At 50.3% G+C, this 18137-nt stretch overlaps 1 protein-coding gene across 6 annotated transcripts in view; it reads left to right on the top strand.

The window, feature by feature from the left end:
• Positions 1-18137, top strand: part of FAM53B (family with sequence similarity 53 member B) — a 102947-nt gene that overhangs the window by 46367 nt on the left and 38443 nt on the right. For all 6 annotated transcript variants that reach the window (XM_084772715.1, XM_084772718.1, XM_084772716.1 and 3 more), the window contains one exon: positions 9950-10710. In XM_084772715.1, the coding sequence (XP_084628841.1) occupies positions 9950-10710 (761 nt within the window). The remainder of the gene's footprint in view (positions 1-9949; positions 10711-18137) is intronic.

An 18137-nucleotide genomic window follows, 5' to 3' on the forward strand; every position in this document is an offset into this window, starting at 1 on the left:
AGCTCAGAGGAGGGGCAGGGCTAGCTGCTTAGTGCCTGCACACCCTGCTTCTGCAGCCCCGCGGCTGCCTGCTGCTCAGCTTCCCTTGCCTTGGGAGAACCATGCTCCAACGTGTCTTACCAGGGCTTTCATTGGCCGCCCATGGTCTCAGATGAGCATTTAGCATGTGCTAGGCACTGACTGCAGGGCAGAGTGAAAGGAACCCTTTCTGACCCACAAGGTACCCTATGACTAGTGAAGGAGAAAGAGCCACAGACAGTTAATCCCATGTGCACAAGACTGGGGAAGCCAGAAGAGACACCGAGCAGCGGACTCCATTTTCTCTTTCCTTGATCTCTTCCTCTGGGAAAGTGTAGCTGTTATGGGTGGGAGGTGTTCCCACTCTCCGTCCCATCCCATCAGCTGCTGAGCCAGGGCCCGCAGCAGTCAGAGGCCTCCCTTCTTCGCTGTGAGTCTTCCAGCCCACTGACTCCGTGAACGGAGAAGTCTTGTGATGTCTTCTCCGTGCGGTCACCGGAGCCCACTGGGAGCCGCAGCCCAGGCAGAGAGATTTCATCTTGGGTGTGGCTGCTTTTCAATAGCAGGGAAGAGAACACCCCGAGGGGCTAGCCAGACTTTCCAAAAAGGGTTTTTGGTTCTTCCAGGCCTGGACAGTGCTGAGCAGAGATAACATGCCAATGGTCACAATCACCAGGGCAGCCCTGGCTCCTGAAGACAAAGGCTGTGACTCAAGCTTCTTCCTCCTAACCCCGTGCCCAGGGTCTTGCTGGCAACCGCTGCGGGGCGTCTCCTAGGTGCTCTGAAGAAAGGCCTGGCAAGTGCAGCAGGGCTGGGAGAGCAGCAACTGGGTTGCTGCTTCTCACGGAATGCTGCCCTTCCGGGTGGCTGAGCTACCTAAGGTGCCCACTTTACAGTTCAGCAGAGTAGAATCAAGTGCTCTTAACAATGTGTGTGTTATTTTCTTTTTTAAAGTATCTCATTCTTGTGATTGTGGCCTGGATAGTAGACCACTCTCGATTCTTGTGCCCCACCTCAATTTGGGAACATGCTACAACGTATTTTTGTACTTTTCTAAAGTGAGGGAGAGAGCAAATTTGGGTGAGTTGTAGATGGAAGACACAGGACAAAATAGAGTCCAACCCTGTCCACCTGCCTTGTACCCTGTTGAAGGTTCCTTCTTAGGGTGCCAGGCCAGCTCCTTCTAGCAGACAACTGGGTTCATTTCTCACCTCCAGATCTTTCCCTCCCACCTCTGTGCTGAGGCAGAATTTCCCATGCAGGCAGCTCTCTCAGGGAGAGGCTTTTACTCATGACATGAATTGAATGGCAGCCCCCAGCCTGCCATCTGGGCTGGGAGCGCACGGTTCTTTACACCTACTTTTGGCAGGTTCAGGACGCGTGGGAGGGGTGTCCTCCTGGGTTCAGTGAAGCGGGGGTGGCGGGAAGGGGAGCCGAGCCTGGGACCGTCTAGAAGATGCTTCTTCATGCTTGCTTGGGATCACACGTGTGCCAGCTTCTTTTCTTTCCTTTTTCTTTCCGATAAAACAGGGCAAGTAGGGTGAGTGCAGGCCCCATTCATTACCTTTGGCTAATTACAGCCGTTAAATGAGCCTGTTTCATCAGGATTGGACACCACGTATTCCATCTTTCTCACCACGCAGGCCAGGAGATTAGAAATCACATAAAATGTGAGAAAGTGAAGGCAACACCAATTATTCTCAAAAGGCCACTAGGAAAAAAATCTTGTAAACACAAGTCAGTGGACAGAGAACAAAACAATTCATATGCTTTAAAAAAAAAAAAAGGATGAAAACCCATAATTACTTCAGGAGTTATGGTAATAAATTATTTATTAATGTAAATTATTTCACAGGCAAGGAACATAGAGGAAACTTGAGCAGAAGGATCATACATTATGTATAAAAAGGAATTGTAAAAACATTATAGCGGCCTGACTTGTGCCGCTCTGGTTCAGGTTTGTCAGCATTTTAATTATAAGCCCTCACTTTCAGTGTTTAATTACTCGGCTGTTAACGTCTACTCTGTACATAAAAGGGTTGTTCCCGGGGGCACTCTCTGAATGGAGGTCCTTGGGAAACCAGTTGGCTGTGTTGAGTTGCACAGGGCTAAGAGATTTCATGTTGAGATGCAGCCGGCTTTGGTCTCTTAGCTCCGCCTGGTTGATCACTGAACGCGGCCTGTGATTGTACCTGGGTGGAGGAGCTGGCATTTGGGGCTGGACAGTTCCTGTTGCAGTTAGACAAAAACCACCACTAGTAATACCAAAGGTATTCTGCCCAGGATCTTGTGCTGTTTTGACTATGATCCTTGAGCCAGAGCCCCCTAGCAAAGAAATTGCTTACGGACTAGTGCAGGTTAGCATACGATTTGTTTTGAGTCTAAAAAGTACATCCGAATACAAGTACATGTGTCTGGTTTAAAAAAAAAAAAAGCTCTTTACATTTGAAACTTATCTTTGTTGTGGTTACATATGTATGTGATTTTAAGTACATACAGAATGGTTTCAGTTCTTCCATGTACCTTTTATTGGTTCCAGACATCGTGTGGGGGATACACTACAGAGCAGAAGTAGGATGAGATGAAGTTGACACACAAGAACTGCTCGTAGTGACGAGTGAACCTCCTGGGCTGCCTTCTCCCAAAGGTGACAGAGGGGCCATAGGCCAGGGGATGGGAACTGGCCTCTCAGGAGAGAAAGATGGGCCGTGGGCAAGGCAGGAATAGCCTGTCCTAGTTGCAAGAGTCTGGCTGTGGGAACGCAGAGCATGCTTAAGTCTGGCTTCTGCTGTTTGCCAACCAGGTATGCCTAGAAGACACATGAAGCCCAGTTTCACCAGTGGGCAGGGATAACTGTGATAGCCCAGGAGATAAACAGTTGTTTAGGGTACATGCTCCTGTTCTCTCTCAGCCTCAGCAAGGACCCCATGGTGTAGGTAATGCATCTACTGACAGTTTCCTGAAGAGTTGTCCTCGCTGCCAGTCCCTCATCTAATACAATGGCACCTAGTGTTGTGTGCATGGTTTAGAGACGTGTCTATCTCACATGCTCTGTGTATACTCTGAACAGAACGATCATTTAAAAAAAAAAAAAAGAAGAAGAAGAAGAACCACCAAACTGGCTTTTCTGTCCCTTTGGAATTTTGTTGCTGTGGAGAATCCTAGTTTCCCCCATGTTTGTGAGTGTTCTTGGGAGCTTAGGGATGGAGTCAGAGGCTCCTGTCAGAGTTGAAAAGGTTTTCAGGACTCCACACCACCTTGTTCGGGTGAAGAAACAGAGGCCTGTGCCTCCAACATTCAGGGTGATGCAGTTTTTAAAATCTAAGTGGTCCCACCAGGCCCCCTCCCCCCTTTTGTTTTTTTTTGCAAGACTATAGGCTTGCCAAAAGCAGTGACAGGAAGCATATGTAGTCCTCGCCCTACCAATGAGGCAAAGGCCCTGATACCCTTTCTGTACCCTGATCTTTGTCCCTTCTTTCAGAGCCCCTCAGGTCAGCCTTCCTAATTCCCCAGATGCGACCCAGGGCGATGTCATCTGCAACCATCCTAACCTTGTGTCTGGATGAGGTCCTTGTGAAGTGAACTTGGTATCTTGTATCACTGCCCCTAAGACATGGCAGGGCCAGAGGCTACAGCAGAGAAGCCCATGGGCCTCACTTCCTGACTTGGCTGCTAGGAAATCTCCATTCTGGGGAGAGTGTCTAAACTTCATTAAAAGCAGATCAGAAAGCCAGACAAGATGACTACTGTCATCCCATCATCTGAGAGGCTGACACAGGGGGATTGCAGCAAGTTCAAATCCTGACAAGGTTATACAGTGAATTTTAAGTCAGCCTGAGCTATAGAGTGAGACTTTGTCTTCAAAAAAATAAAAACTAGGCTGGATGGTAATGGTACACACACACACCTTTAATCCTAGCATGAGACAGGCCGAGGCAGGTGGATCTCTGTGAGTTTGAGGCCGGCTTGGTCCTCAGAGTAAGTTCCAGGACAGCCAGGGCTATACAGAGAAACCTTATCTTGGGGGGGAGGGGAAACCAAACCAAACCAAAATCCTAAACCAACCAACTAACCAGATGAAACCTTGTGGGAAAGCTCCGGTTATGACTTAGCTTGTCCCTCAACGTTCCTGTCAACAGATCAGTTCGGCAAAGCTAACTTCAGAAAGACATCCAGTTCCCTGGGTTCTCACATTTAAAGGGCTGGTGAGCTTCTGCCCCAAACATCCCCGAGGCCAAGTTAGCAGACTATGACCTGGGGTGGGGGTGGGGGGCAGAGAAACACGACCACACCTCACTGTCAGCACATTTAGACAGGTATGAGATCCAGGAATGAGTCAGCCACAGGTCTGGCTGGAGGCTTGCTTCTGAGCTTTTGAAGGCTGCAAGGATCCGTCTCTTGGGTCTGTATGTAACTACTTAGGCTATTCTAGAAACCGCACTGGGTATGGCAGTGTCACTTTAAGAGCGTATCGAAAACACAGCACTGAGGTCTCCAGGCCTGTAAAACTCCTCTATCTTTTGAACATAAGAAGTCTTATAGTCCCCCAAGAATCTGGGCCCCTGGGAGTTTCCCAGTTTAAGTGCAGAAATGGAAGCAGGCACATTTGAGGTCAAATGCTATTTGTGTTCCTCCAAGTGCTTTTCTTTCTTAAAGCTCAAGATCTGGGTACTGAGACGCCTCTGACTCTGTGGTCAGGGTAGCAGGACTGGGTCCTGTAAGTGTGAATTTTGGGTGTGTGTCCTTGTCTCTTAAGGGTAGCTGGTCAGAAGCTTCGGGCTCAGGCCTCGAGCCTCAGCTTTGGGAGGGGTTTTGGTCACGTGGTTCACCGATAGGAGCGCTGTGCCCAGGGTATATTTATGTCCGTGTGGTTGGTCCTCCCATCCATAGGCAAAGTGGTATGCTGAACTCCCCTCCCCCACGCGGATGTGTGTACCCACACACGCATGCACTCAGACACTTCCTCACCGTTGTGCGAATTTCACACTTGTGGTGCACTAGGAACATGTGTGGAGGAGCGTTTTCAGACCCTTCTGAGGGGCGATACAACAGGGACGGTGTGATGCAGGCTGTGTGCCGTTTGGGATGGAAGCCCCGGGAGTTCCCACCTGGCTTGTGAACCGTGGACTTCTAAGGACTCGAACAACAAAGAGATTCTTCCCTATAAGCTTGCCGCCCTCTTAATTGCCCAAAGCTTCAATCTTATGAAACAAATTTGTGGCAACCAAGATTTTATGTCTCTGCCCCGAGTTTCACCTCCTCCCTTCATAATCCTGCAGGCAATCGTGGAACCATACCTCAGGAAATCCCTAGTATGGAACCATACCTCAGGAAATCCCTAGTATGGAAAATATTGATTCCCTTTTTAGCACAGGCATACCCACAGACATTGGTACCCAGGTACAGAAGAGCAGATGGCAAACGGAAACATGTTTTCAGTGATTCTGAATTACACTGGTGGCTGCCGCATCTGAGAGATTGCCCTGGACGCTCTGCTGGGCCTGCGTCTTTTCTCAGCAGCTGACAGAGATTAAGAAATGTGCAGAACTGAGATTTGAGCCAAGGGCCGTGCCCTTTCTAGCCATATCAAGTGACCATTGCCCAGTGGCCCCGCCACATCCATGGCCTTTGTCACTTTGGAAAGAGTTCCAGTTGTTTATGCAGAGGTGATATTGAGTGGCAGGGTGGGGGCACCCGCTATCATCTTCTCAGAGCCCTTTGTGCTCTGTAAAGTTGAGGCTCTACACATAGGGCAATTTGCCATTAAAAATTAGCTTCTATTCCTGTTCTTTTGTCTGGTGACCTGACCCAACAAAGTGCTCTCTGGACCCTCGGTGAAGGGTGGAAACACAAGAGCTAAACATAGCATTGATTGTTTTTACTTTTTTTTTTTTTGTATTAACACTTTTCAAAGAGATAAAGCTAGAAGCCATTAGAGTCTGTGCTGCAGACGAGTGACCACGTGGATGCTCTCGATACACACTGGCAGTGCCTTCCTTCCTCAAGGAGCTTTCGTTCAGTTCTAACCAGTCGCCTGCCTGTTTCATATACAGCCAATCCAAGGCCCAGAGGAGAGTGGAGGTTCGTGGCATAGCCCAGGTGGGCTCTCTGCCTGTGTTGAGGATAGGGACAAGGAATAGCTTCCACAGCCTCTTCCATAGTCCTTGTCCCCATGTTGTCACCCGCTTCTTCACGTCCTCCCACCCCCTGCCAGGTCTGCTGTGTACCAAACCCTGTGAAGGACCCTGGAGAGCCATCCTGAGTCTTCAGAGCTGGTAATCCTGCAGAATGAAGAGCAAATGTAACCCCCACCCCCACCCCCACCCAGAGATAGGATCAACCCTTTCTAAACTGATGCCTTTTCCCCCAATGTGACTGGGACATTTTCTGCCCTGTGTCCTAGGCTTCCAAGCACCAGCTGTGGTACTATCTTGGTCCCTCCCTGCTCTGTGGATAGGCCCTCAGCCTGCCACATCCCTAACTCCTGTGCTGTTTTCAATGTCTTGGCATCAAGGGGAGGTTGGTTCCAGCAACTTCCTGAAAGGCCCACAGGCGAGAACCCAGAGGAGGATGAGGTTTGGACCCTGGTTCTAGAGTGGCTCCGTCCCAGAATGAAGGCAGAGCGCAGCCCTGGTAGGCTTGGCAGCCACAGCCCTCTCGTGTCCGTCAGTTCAGTTTCCTCATAGGAAATGTACAGACCAGAAAAAACGAAACTAAGCAAGCATAAGTTAACCAACCACTTGACAATCAGTCCTTAACATTTTGGTCTGTTTCTTTTTGTTCCATGTATGTAGCGCACTATGGATTTTACTAAATAGGAATCATAGGGCTTTATACACAGCTTGTTTAGCGATGTATCACTGGCATGTCTCCACACCATTAACTAGTCCCCGAAACTGCACTGTTGCCTGCTGTGTGTTATTCCCTTATAATCTGTTTAACCAGCCACCTGCTGAGGGGCATCTTAATTATACTTGTCAATTTGCTATCCTTTGTTATCATTTTGATTTGATTCCCACTTTTCTCTCAGGATTGCTCCCCCCCCCCCCCCCCCCCCCCGCCTCCATAAAAGACAGCCATGACTGGGCCTGTGCTAATTTGCACTTCTCCTCATTCTGCAGTCCAGGTTGACCTTGTATTCAGCGTGATCCTCCTGTCTCAGCTTCTTGGGATTAAGCTGGATTTATACCACCATGCCCAGTTTAGTTTATATTTCCTCTGTTTTGGATGTATTATTTTGGCTCTCTAAAGTAATGCCAAATTAAAACTGTTTTCAAAGAATGGTAAACATTGAGCATGGGAGACAGGCCAGTGGGTAAAGCACTTCCTGTGTAAACCTAAATTCACAAAAAAGGAAAGACACAACTGGGTGGTACTGACGCACATGTTTAATCCAGTACTCAGGAGGCAGAGGCAGGGGGATCTCTGAGTTCAAGGCCAGCCTGGTCTACAGAGTGAGTTCCAGGACAGTCAAGGCTACACGGAGAAACCCTGTCTCAAAAAAACCAAAAACAACAACAACAGAAAAGAGAGAAAGGCCAGACACTGTGATCCTAATGGTCCCAAGCAAGAGATGGGAACAGCGACAGAGAACTCTCTAACATTTCATCAGTAAACGAGAGCAATGCTATCTCAAACAAGGTAGGAGGACTAATACCTGAGGTTGTCCTCCTCTAGTACACACACACACACACACACACACACACACACACACCATATGTACCACACACCACAGATATACCGCACACATACTCTATATACACATACCACACACACACACCTACACACCACAGATATGCCACACACATACTCTGTATACACATAACACACACACACACACACACACACACACACACGTAAGAGGGGAGAACATTCAAATGGAATAGAACACTGGAAGGAAATGTTTTCCACGGGTACTAAAGACAATACTTGAACAATGTAAGCAGCTTGCAAAGAGCTATTTTTGTCAGGAAGGGGAATTTTATCTTTGGAAAAAATGTATCAAATTCATCTAAAGGAGTAGCTATCAGAGCGGCCACCGTCAGGAAGAGTCTGAGTAGAGGTTCCCAGCTGGCTTGCTGCTAGACAGCCTCCAGCTCCGGGGGCTCTCAGGGTGCATAACCCTGGGCAGTTTCTCCCTGTGTCCTCTGCCCCTGTGTGCAGCCCCTGGGTCATCTGTCTCACAACTTAGCAGAGTGTCTAGAGGAAGAAATGGTATACTTAGCCTTGGTTTGGCTTCCTTTGGTTCCTGGGCACCGTCTTGGGCTGTATTACTTACTCCCTTGACCTGGGTGTTATCTCAGGCCTTTGAGAAGTGACCATTGTAAGCTAGGTGTGGTCAAGGTGGTGCCTATCTAATTCCATCGCTTGGTAAGGTGAGGCAGGAGGTTTGCCACAGTGTTAAGGCCCTAAACTACAGAGTAACACCCCGTCTAGAAGAAATACAACAACAGAGTGGCACTGTAGAGCTGGATTTACAGGTCTTGCTACCCAGAGTGCATCACCTAGGGACTGAGCAGTCTTCTGAACCATCATACTATATCTTCTCTCTCTTGCTACCCAGAGTGCATCACCTAGGGACCGAGCAGTCTTTTGAACCATCATACATCTTCTCTGGACTAAGTGTCTTGAAGCAGGGCCAGTGCCAGACTGGCTTGGGTTTTCACTGTGTCATATAGCTGTGTTGCCCTGGGCAGGTGCTGTGACGATGTTATAGTCCCAGAAGGATGCTCAGGGAGTGTTCTGGATTGCTGTGGGTGTCGGTGGAGGCATTTAAATAATCTAATGCAAGCCATTTCCAGCTTTATTTCAGGTCCACTGACTGTCTGGCTCAAGCTGTCACATTTGCCAACTAATATATACATTCAGATTAGCAGAGAGAGAGAGACAGGGCTAACTGGACAGCACATGCTTCTAAATTTTGCTGTGCTTCTAAATTTTGCTTTTGCATTCTAAGTTAGAACAAGATTTTTTCATCTCCTAGCTTTCCCAGCATGGTACCTGATTCTATAGTGGAAAAACAATAATTTGTTCTTAGGATTTTTACTGAAGTAAAAGTTCAAGTTCAGATCCTGCATCCCACAGTTGGGCTAGCCTGTGGACTCACACATTAGAACCGAGCTGAGTGAGCTTAAGTCACACCCTGCAGTCTGAGTGCCTCTCTTACACACTTCAGCTGCTTTAAGTGGCCTCAGTTTGAGCAGGAAACCAAATGACTATGAATACAGTACTGTGATGGGCAGCTATTGCAGGTGCTGACATGATCAACATTTTGGCAGAAGGCGAGTAAGTCAATAAGAGGCTGTATCTTTCATAAGCAAATGTTTTGTTGATGGAGTTGAGATGAGCTAACCCAGCAGTATCCAGTCCCATTATGACCTTGACCATCTGAAGTGGACAAGACTCACTGTTGGTCATGCTCTTTTGCCAACTGCTAATTTACTCTGCTCCCCTGACTCTGCCACCCACTAGGGCAGAGCCCAGGACAAGTGACCATTGCGGGAGACAGCATAGGATGTCAGGAGGAGAGCTGGATCGATCAGGAACAGGGGCAGCTCTGGATGTGGGATGCTGGGAGGAAAGCTGCATCAGAAACAGGGACAGCTCTCGGTATGAGATGCTGAGAAGAAAGCTGGGTAGATCAGGAACGGGGCCAGGTCTGGATGTGGGATGCTGGGAGGAAAGCTAGATCAGGAACTCCAGGCAGGGGTCTGGATCCCAGGCCTTGCTCTGCTTCCTACTCTGAATGCTGAGCCTCACTCTTCTCTGGGCCTCAGTTTTCATCTATAAAGTAAAGTTGAGCTGGCTGATTTATGAGGAGGACCTTTTTGGGTGCCAGAGTACTATGTAACAAGCAGTCTGTTCGTACAAGAACAGAGTGCTATTCTAAAGGCCTCTCAGATCCTATTTTCTCTTTGTATTTATGCACCAGAAAATGACAGATGGCGAGACCTGGATAGAAAATGCCCTCTTCAGATTGACCAGCCGAGCACCAGCATCTGGGAATGTCTGCCCGAAAAGTGTCAGGAGGGCTCCCTGTGGCACCAGGAGGCGGTGACTGCCTGTGCGGTGACCAGCCTAATCAAAGACCTCAGCATAAGCGACCACAACGGGAACCCCTCAGCTCCCCCCAGCAAACGCCAGTGCCGGTCACTATCCTTCTCCGATGAGATGTCCAGTTGCCGGACGTCGTGGCGGCCCTTGGGGTCCAAAGTCTGGACTCCTGTGGAGAAGAGGCGATGCTACAGCGGGGGCAGCGTCCAGCGCTACTCCAATGGTGTCAGCCCCATGCAGCGGAGCTCGAGTTTCAGCCTCCCTGCCCGGGCCAATGGGCTCTCCTCACCTCACCACCGCTTTGGGGGACAGCCCAGCCAAGGAGCACCAGGCTCAGCCCCCTGTGGACAGGTGGGCGATGCCTGGAGCCCAGACCCACGCCCCGTGGAAGGGGGCCGACTGGACCTGCAGCGGTCCCTCTCTTGCTCACATGAGCAGTTTTCCTTCCCAGAATACTGTCCCCCCTCAGCCAGCAGCACACCTGCCTCAACGCCGGAGCTGGCAAGACGCTCCAGTGGGCTTGCCCGCAGCCGCTCCCAGCCGTGTGTCCTTAACGACAAGAAGATCGGTGTGAAACGGCGGCGTCCAGACGAAGTGCAGGAGCAAAGACCTTCTCTAGACCTTGCCAAGATGGCACAGGTAAGCAAGCGCCCCAGTGGCCTAGAGGAGGCTCCAGGAGCACCTCACTGATCTCTGGGATTCTGGGATTTTAGTACTGGTTCTCTCCACTCAAAATGAGGTGTGCTCTTTCCCTGTTAAGCTCATTGCTAGTGGAACAGGAGCGACAGATGGCGAGAGGCAGGCATTGGCTAGGAGTCCAGGGTGACCAAACACTAATTAATCCTCCCCTAGTCCTTGGCTGGTACCCCCTCGCCTGGAGCCCACACACCCGTGTTCAGTATCACTCGGATTATGCCGATCCCTAGATCAGGGCCATGGGTAATGACTTGAGAGGAGGTAGGAAGCGATTATTCTCTTTGATTGAACTGTCAAACATTGACTGCCAAGAAATCGGTAGTCTGCAACCATCGCTAGCGCACTGGTTATAGGAGGAGCTGCTCCCGTACTCTCCTGTTGCTCCGTGGCCGTCCGTCTTGGAGTTCAGCATTGCACCAACACTTGCCTTGGGTATTGATCTGGAGTTTGACACCATCGTCAGGTCAGGGTTAGAGCCTGGAGGCTGGCTGCATTTGGTGCTTGCTGTGGAGGTCATAGGGTGGCCCTTGTGACTGTTAAGCTTTAGGGTGGATGGCTGCGGTGGGTAAACCATGGCAGGACTGGCTCCATGCCCATCTGGGAAGGCCTCTTGCTTAGTGCTGTGGCGCGAGTGTCAGTTCCTGGTGTTCTCTATAAAATATTGATTACTAGCCAGGGATAGAGGCTCATGCCTTTAAGCCCAGCACTCGGGAGGCAGAGGCAGATGAGTCTCTGCCAGCGTGGTCTACAGAGTGAGTTCTAAGACAGCCAGGGCTGTCTCGAAAAACCAAACCAGTGTGTGTGTGTGTGTATATATATATATATATTTGTTTGGCTTGAGGAAATGAAGACCTGTTTGCTAGTGAGGGATTGGTCTTAGCAGAGTTGGCAAGTTCTTCAGCCATGGGCAAACCCAGGGCAGGCAGACTCATGGTGTCTGTTCTGCATCAGGCAGGTATAACCAGTAAGCAATTTTTGGTCCCTCATATTGTCTCCCCCACCCCAACTTTCCCCAGTGGAGCCTTCTGCTTACAAGAAAGACATGTTCCTCTCCGTGGTGTTGCCATGTCTTCTACCTGCTATAACTTTAATTCTCCAAGCCTGTCAGGCCCACTGAAGACCAGGTGCAGGTCACCTCTGAGGTGGCCGCAGAGTCCTTTGAGCCACCTTTACATATGAGCCCAGCCCATGTCCAGGACGACTAGGGACAAGTTGGCGATACTCTTGTGCCACTCCCGTGCCTATGGGTCAACATGGTACAGAGCTCCTAACCCCTTTCCATGTCCAGCTTCCATGACTTCCATCTTGGCTCCAAGAGAGGCCTTTCCTGCTTCCTGTGTGGTAGGCCTTTCTGACTTGCTCCCTGGATAGTAACTGAACACATGTGTTGGATACCAAGAGGAAGCTTCCATCTCCAGATGGACTGAAACCAGTTGAAGGAGGGACAGCATTGGGGGACGTCACCTCTGAGTTCTGGGTACAATGCACAGCCTCAGTTGATTTTTTTTTTTTTATACCTAGCCTGTTTTCTTAGTGTATACGAGGGAGAGGTAATAAAACCAGCTTACATGTGGTACTGGATTTCACTAGCCACAAGCTGGAATAACATGACTGCATCACTGAAGACATTTTCTGGCCTCACATGCCCAGAAACTATTTTAAAATACATTACTCGGTGGGGTTGTGCCCAAATGTATGGATCGCCTCATCGGTTCCAGGCAGCGCTCCAAGATCCAGGAAGGTACACTGGAGTCCAAGAAGGCCACCCTGGTTCAGCCTGTCTGCTGTGGCTGGCTGCTTGGCTGGGAGGAGTAGGTAGGACAAGGCACAGACATCCTGTCGTCAGAGGTCAGAGCCCGAGGATGAAGTTTGTGAATCCTGGTCCATGTCCCACTGAGCATCCCCATATAGTAATATATGGTCTCAGGCAGCAGGCCTTACTTGCCAAGGGGCCCTGATAAGCAGGCCTGAGACAGTCCTTATGTGTTTGTAAAGAGTCCTGGATTAGGGGCCTGGAGAGATGGCTCAGTGGTTAAGTGCATCTGGTGCTTTTGCAAGGGGCACGGCTTTGGCTCCCAGCACCCACATAGTGGCTCAAAACTGCCCATAACTCCAGTTCCAAGAGATCTGATGCCCTCTTCTTGCTCCTAGGGGCCCTAGGCATACATGTGATGCACATATATAGACCCAGGCATGCACGCGCGCGCGCGCGCGCGCGCACACACACACACACACACACACACACACACACACACACACACACACATGTTTTAAAGAGTCCTGGACTCAGCCAGGACATTGTAGGGCCCTGGGCCGGGGTTCACAACAAGCAGGCATGTCACTGGTATACAGAGAGCCACACAGTGCCCGAGGATGGTTGTGGCTCGTACCCTCCACATGCTGCGGCCTCACTGGAGGTTTGTAGCTGCTGAGAAGAACACAAGGTCCTCATGTCTGGGAGGACGAACTTAGGGGGTTGGTTCCCATACTTTAGGATAGGTTTGGGCCCAGGGTTGGTGCCGCCCTTTCTTCCTTGAGCTGCCTCCCAAACTGTTTCACAGGTCTTTGATCTTGGTTCAGACGTTCTTCGCTCTACTTGTGTGTTCTTGTGGAGGAACCTCTTTGCACATGGCTTCTGAGCCATGTATACAAACGCTTTAGATAAAGGTACAAAGTGTCTTTTTGGTTAGACCTTTGGAGCAGCTGGGTGTTCTAATAAACCAGCTCCCTTGAGGGGCCCGCTGGGGCCCAGAACAGATCCTGAGGGTGTGTGGACTTGTGGGGCTTCCCCTTGGCCTTCTTTGCACAGCTGGTGGGAGCCAGAGCTCTTTAGCCTGCAGCAGAAAAGGAGCCCAGTCAGGATGAGAGCTGAGAGCCAGTAAGCAGGAGAGCGTAAAGAGCTCTGAGGTCCAGGCTGTGAGGCCCCAGCCTTCATTGCTCCCAGGGTTAGCAGGAGCGCCTGTCATGGGCACAAGCTGTCTGGTAGAATCCACGTTCTATCAGAGCTTATCCATTACAACCCCATGAGGGCACTGAGGCTGTGCTGGTTCCTAGGCCTGCCAGAGCCTTTCTGACAGAGTACTTACTTCTGTATCCTTACCTAGAGATGCTTTAAAACAACAACAACAACAAAAACCCAAAAAACAAAAACAACAACAACAACAAAAAACCCACCCCCAAAACAACAACAAAAAACAGGGCCTCCAGAAAGGGGCTCTGATGCTGGAACCCTAGGCAATTTGCTTAACATTGTTGTGTAGCAGGTCCGCAACCAACACGGACTGCGGGGGGAGTGGGAGAGGGATTGGGAAAAGAACCAGTGTATATTTCATGTGTGCGTGCGTATGTATGTGCGCATGCGTGTGTACGTGCATGTGTGTTCTATATAATCTGGAGAATGCTTTTGATAACTCTGGGGTTTTTGTTTGTTTGTTTGTTAGAAATAAATGGGTTTATTACTATATAACAAATCAAAATAAAAGAATAAGTAGCCAGTAGCAGACAGACAGAAGCAACAGATAGACAGAAAACATCAAGTCAGGGAGGCAGCCGGCAGGAGCTCCCGCTCGTCTCTCCAGATGGGCTTCTGACTTCGCAGTCCCACTGCAGGCACCTTGATGTCGTGGGATGAGGGTGGTGGTCCTGTTGGAAACAGTGCATCTTCTAGCTGTCCTAAAGGACAAGTAATGTTTTTACTTCTGTGCTATTCACCGTTCTTTTCCCTGCCACTGAGCTGGGGGGCAGGGAGACCATCCACAGACACACCGTCTTGGAGAACACACTTTGAGACACTCTTTCTTGGGCTTGAAAGTGGGGGGGGCGGGTAACCCCACTTCCCAGGCAGCTTTTCAGTGAGCTCAAACAGCACATTACAGTTCGCCAATATAATGTACATTATAGTGTGCACGCATGTATGTGTATCTCTGTATATTTCTGTATACATACATATATATATATATGTCGATAGTTTTTGTGTGAACATTTGTGTCTCTATCCTTACGTGCATGCACACAACACCCCATGTTACCCAGTGTACTGACACACACGGTGAGTGCTGACAAGCACAGTTCACCCGTGCGGTGCACTCCCTAGGCCTACGGAGGAGGTGTAAGTAGCTATAAGGGCTGGTCTGAGACAAGAGTGCCGAGTGTTCCCAGGGATGCAGTCTGTCTTCCATCAGAGAACTGCTTTTTCGCTTCCTCCTGTCCCAGTGCCCTCTCTGTCTTAGCCATTTCCCACTCCTTGTTTGTTCATCCTCTTGCGTCATGCTTTTCTCTTGTAAATGCTAAGGGAGGTGATCTCCTGGCTACCAGCATGCCTGCTTAACTCCATGTTGGGAGCCAAGTGGTGACAGACTAGGATCCACCTCCCTCCAACAGGAAGTTGGCCATATGTAAGCACTCTCTCCTCGTCCCCAGCAAGCGCTTTTGAAACAGGGCTGAAATATCCCCCCCCCCCCCCACCGAGCCACAGACACCCCTGTCCTGCCATATCTCTGGGGCTCGGCTGTCCTACCAAGCAATGGTGGCCCTTGTCCCTCTCAGCAGTGAAGCCAATTGCCTTCCAGTTGTTTTAGCTCATGTTGCCCTAAAATCCCAATGGGACGATTGTGCCCAGGGATGCCAGTTGAGGCCACAGGTGACCCAGCTGTCTGGGTCTTGAGTATACCCTCCCTGTATTTTCAGTTATGGCCTCTGCTCTGTGCTGTGAGCTCTCCATAGGCAGCATGGGAGCCCGTGCGCTCCAGCCCTGCCTGGGGCCCGTCTTGTGGCTCTCCTCCCATGCTTCCCTCCTCAAGCGGTCCTTCTGAGGTTCTAGTTGTCTGTGGTGGTCTGTTCACACAGGGCCCGTGTATAGCACTGAGGACAGGCCTGATCTGAGCACGAGAGCTGGGAGGCAGCAGTTTGTCTCCCAGCAAGTCCCGAGTTGTGCAGTACCCTTTAGACCGTGCATGTGAGCAAAGACTTCAGAAAAGCAACAATTACTACGATTACTCATGAATGCCATGCCCCTGGGTGCTGTGTTTTTAACTCCAGGCTGGTCAGTTTGAAAGAGAAAACAAATTGTATTTTTCAGTAGAGCTTTGAACAGAGGCAAGACATTCACAGGGAGGGCTCAGGATGCCGAAACAGACGCTTGATTGATTGCAGCTGCGCACACACTGCACTTCCCCCCCCACCCCCCACCCCCGCCCTAAGCTCCCCGAGGAGGCCCCAGAACAGGCAGCAACTGTTGTGTTAGCAGATGTTTGAGAAACCCATGAAAGCTGGCTGGGGTGCTGTGGGGCAGGAAAGAGCACGAGGTAGAAATCAGCATGCTGGCATATGGTTGGGGAGCCACTGAGAGCCAGGCCCTGCCTGTGAGTTCAGAGAGCCTGGTGGAGCTGGGCCACAGGGGTGGCTGGCGGGCTGCTGCTGCTGCAGGGGTTAGAACAGATGCTCGCGCATACTCCTGGCTCCTGGCTGGGCCTTAGATGAGGCTCCTTCCAGCCAGCCTTCTCTCTGCTCTGTGTTCCAGGGGAGCCACCTCTAACGGGGGACAGTGGCTCTTCTTGTTGCCTTCATGCTGCTGTGGGTCAGCCTTCCATTCTCTTGGCCAGTTCCCTGGCTGTAGGCCCTGGGTGGCTTAAGCCATCGTGGCCTTCTCTTGTCTACTCTGTCAGTGTCCAGTGCCTCGCCTGTTGCCTTGCCTAGTGACTCAGCCCTTCGTCAGCCTTGCTGCCGAGGTGGGAAGCTGTATTGATGGTAGGGAGGGGGCCTTAGAGCTGGAACTTGGACAGCATGGAATGCAGGCCAGTGAGAAGCTCTGGGTTGTATTGGCATGACCGGAGTGCTAGGCAAAAGTGAAGACAAGCCCATCAGCCCTTGGAATGATGCTTCAGGTGGGCTGGACCCCAACAGAGAACCTGAGTTCTTGGGGTTTGTAGATGCCGAGCTATGGCAGCTCTGGGCACAGTAACCTAACATGCCTTCCTCCCTGCCCTTGACAGTCATTGCTAACCAAGCGCAACAGTCTGTTCAGGGGAACTCAGAAGATGCCATCTTGGCAGCCACTGCTGCTCCTTCAGTGGTTGAGCACTGTCTGTGCTGGTTTATCCCTTCACTGGCGGTTATGGCCATTAGCATGTTGGGGAGTCAGAGACGTACCCAAAACCATATAATGAATTGGAAACCCCTAGGAAGGCTGGAACCTGTCATGTTTGGGCCCTAATGAGCCCCTCTCCCTCTACCTGGCATACCCTGATCCTTGTAGGGTATGATGTGAGCTTTGAAGTCAGGCGAGTCATGGCTCTGTCCCATTCCTGCCATTTCTCAGCTGAGCTGTGCACCCTTGGTCACTCGCCCCCTCTATGTCTGTAAAATGGAATAATTATTGCTTTTCTCTGGAGAATAGAGAGAAGTCATGTGCTGTGAATCTAGCATGTAGTTCTTAATTGGACACAGCTTTATAGAGGAGAAAGGTGAGAGACTGTAGAAACAGCACAGTGGTTAAGAGTGCATGCTCTGAGGAGCCCAGCACCCATGTGAAGAGCTGAGTGTGGTCTTGTGCACACCTGTCACTCCAGCTGGGTGGGGGAGGGAGCAGAGACTGGGAGATTGCTGGGCTGGGCTGGGCTGGCTGCCAGCCTAGCTGAAAAAATAATGAGGTGGAGGGCTGGAGACCACTTGTTCTTGCAGAGGACCTCAGTTTTATTCTCAGCACCCACACCGTGGCTCACAATTGTCTACAACTCAAGTTCCAGTGCCCCTTCCACCCTGGGCACCAGGCGTGCACATGATGCATAGACATACATGTGAGCAAAACACTCACACACATAAACAAATCAATCAAAAACAAAAAATCAAAATAAGATGGAGAGTGACAGAGGAGGACACTACTGCCTTCTTCTGTCCTACACACTGACACATATGTGCATCCTCACAACACACATGCATGTATACTTCACACATATGAATACACACACATTTTAAGAAAAAGAAATTGCAAAACAAAGTGGCTGCCGCTGAAGAGCCTGCAGCTTTTCTGCTGTGCTCACGGGCCAACTTCCCTGCCATAGTGACTCTGCAACTCTGGTCAACCTGCTGGGCTTGTGCTGTTGGTAGGCCAAGTCCTGTCAGCTGTGCAGCAGGCTGGGATTGGAACTCTTGTCACGTGTCCTTCCTTTTCTCTCAGAGACAGGTGTGTCCATGGTACCATAGAACCTTGTTGGGGGACTCCATGGTTCAGGAAAACCCTCCTCAGACACCTGTATCCTTTCTTGTCCCAGGTCTCCATCCTCAGGTTACATAAGCAGTCTGCTGAAGGTCACTCAGATCAGGGCCCACTGTTGACATAATAGCTTTGATCTCCTGGGGAAGAGAGAAAATAGG

Source organism: Acomys minous, assembly GCF_964271855.1.
Source record: "Acomys minous genome assembly, chromosome: 2".
Classification (NCBI taxonomy): domain Eukaryota; kingdom Metazoa; phylum Chordata; class Mammalia; order Rodentia; family Muridae; genus Acomys; species Acomys minous.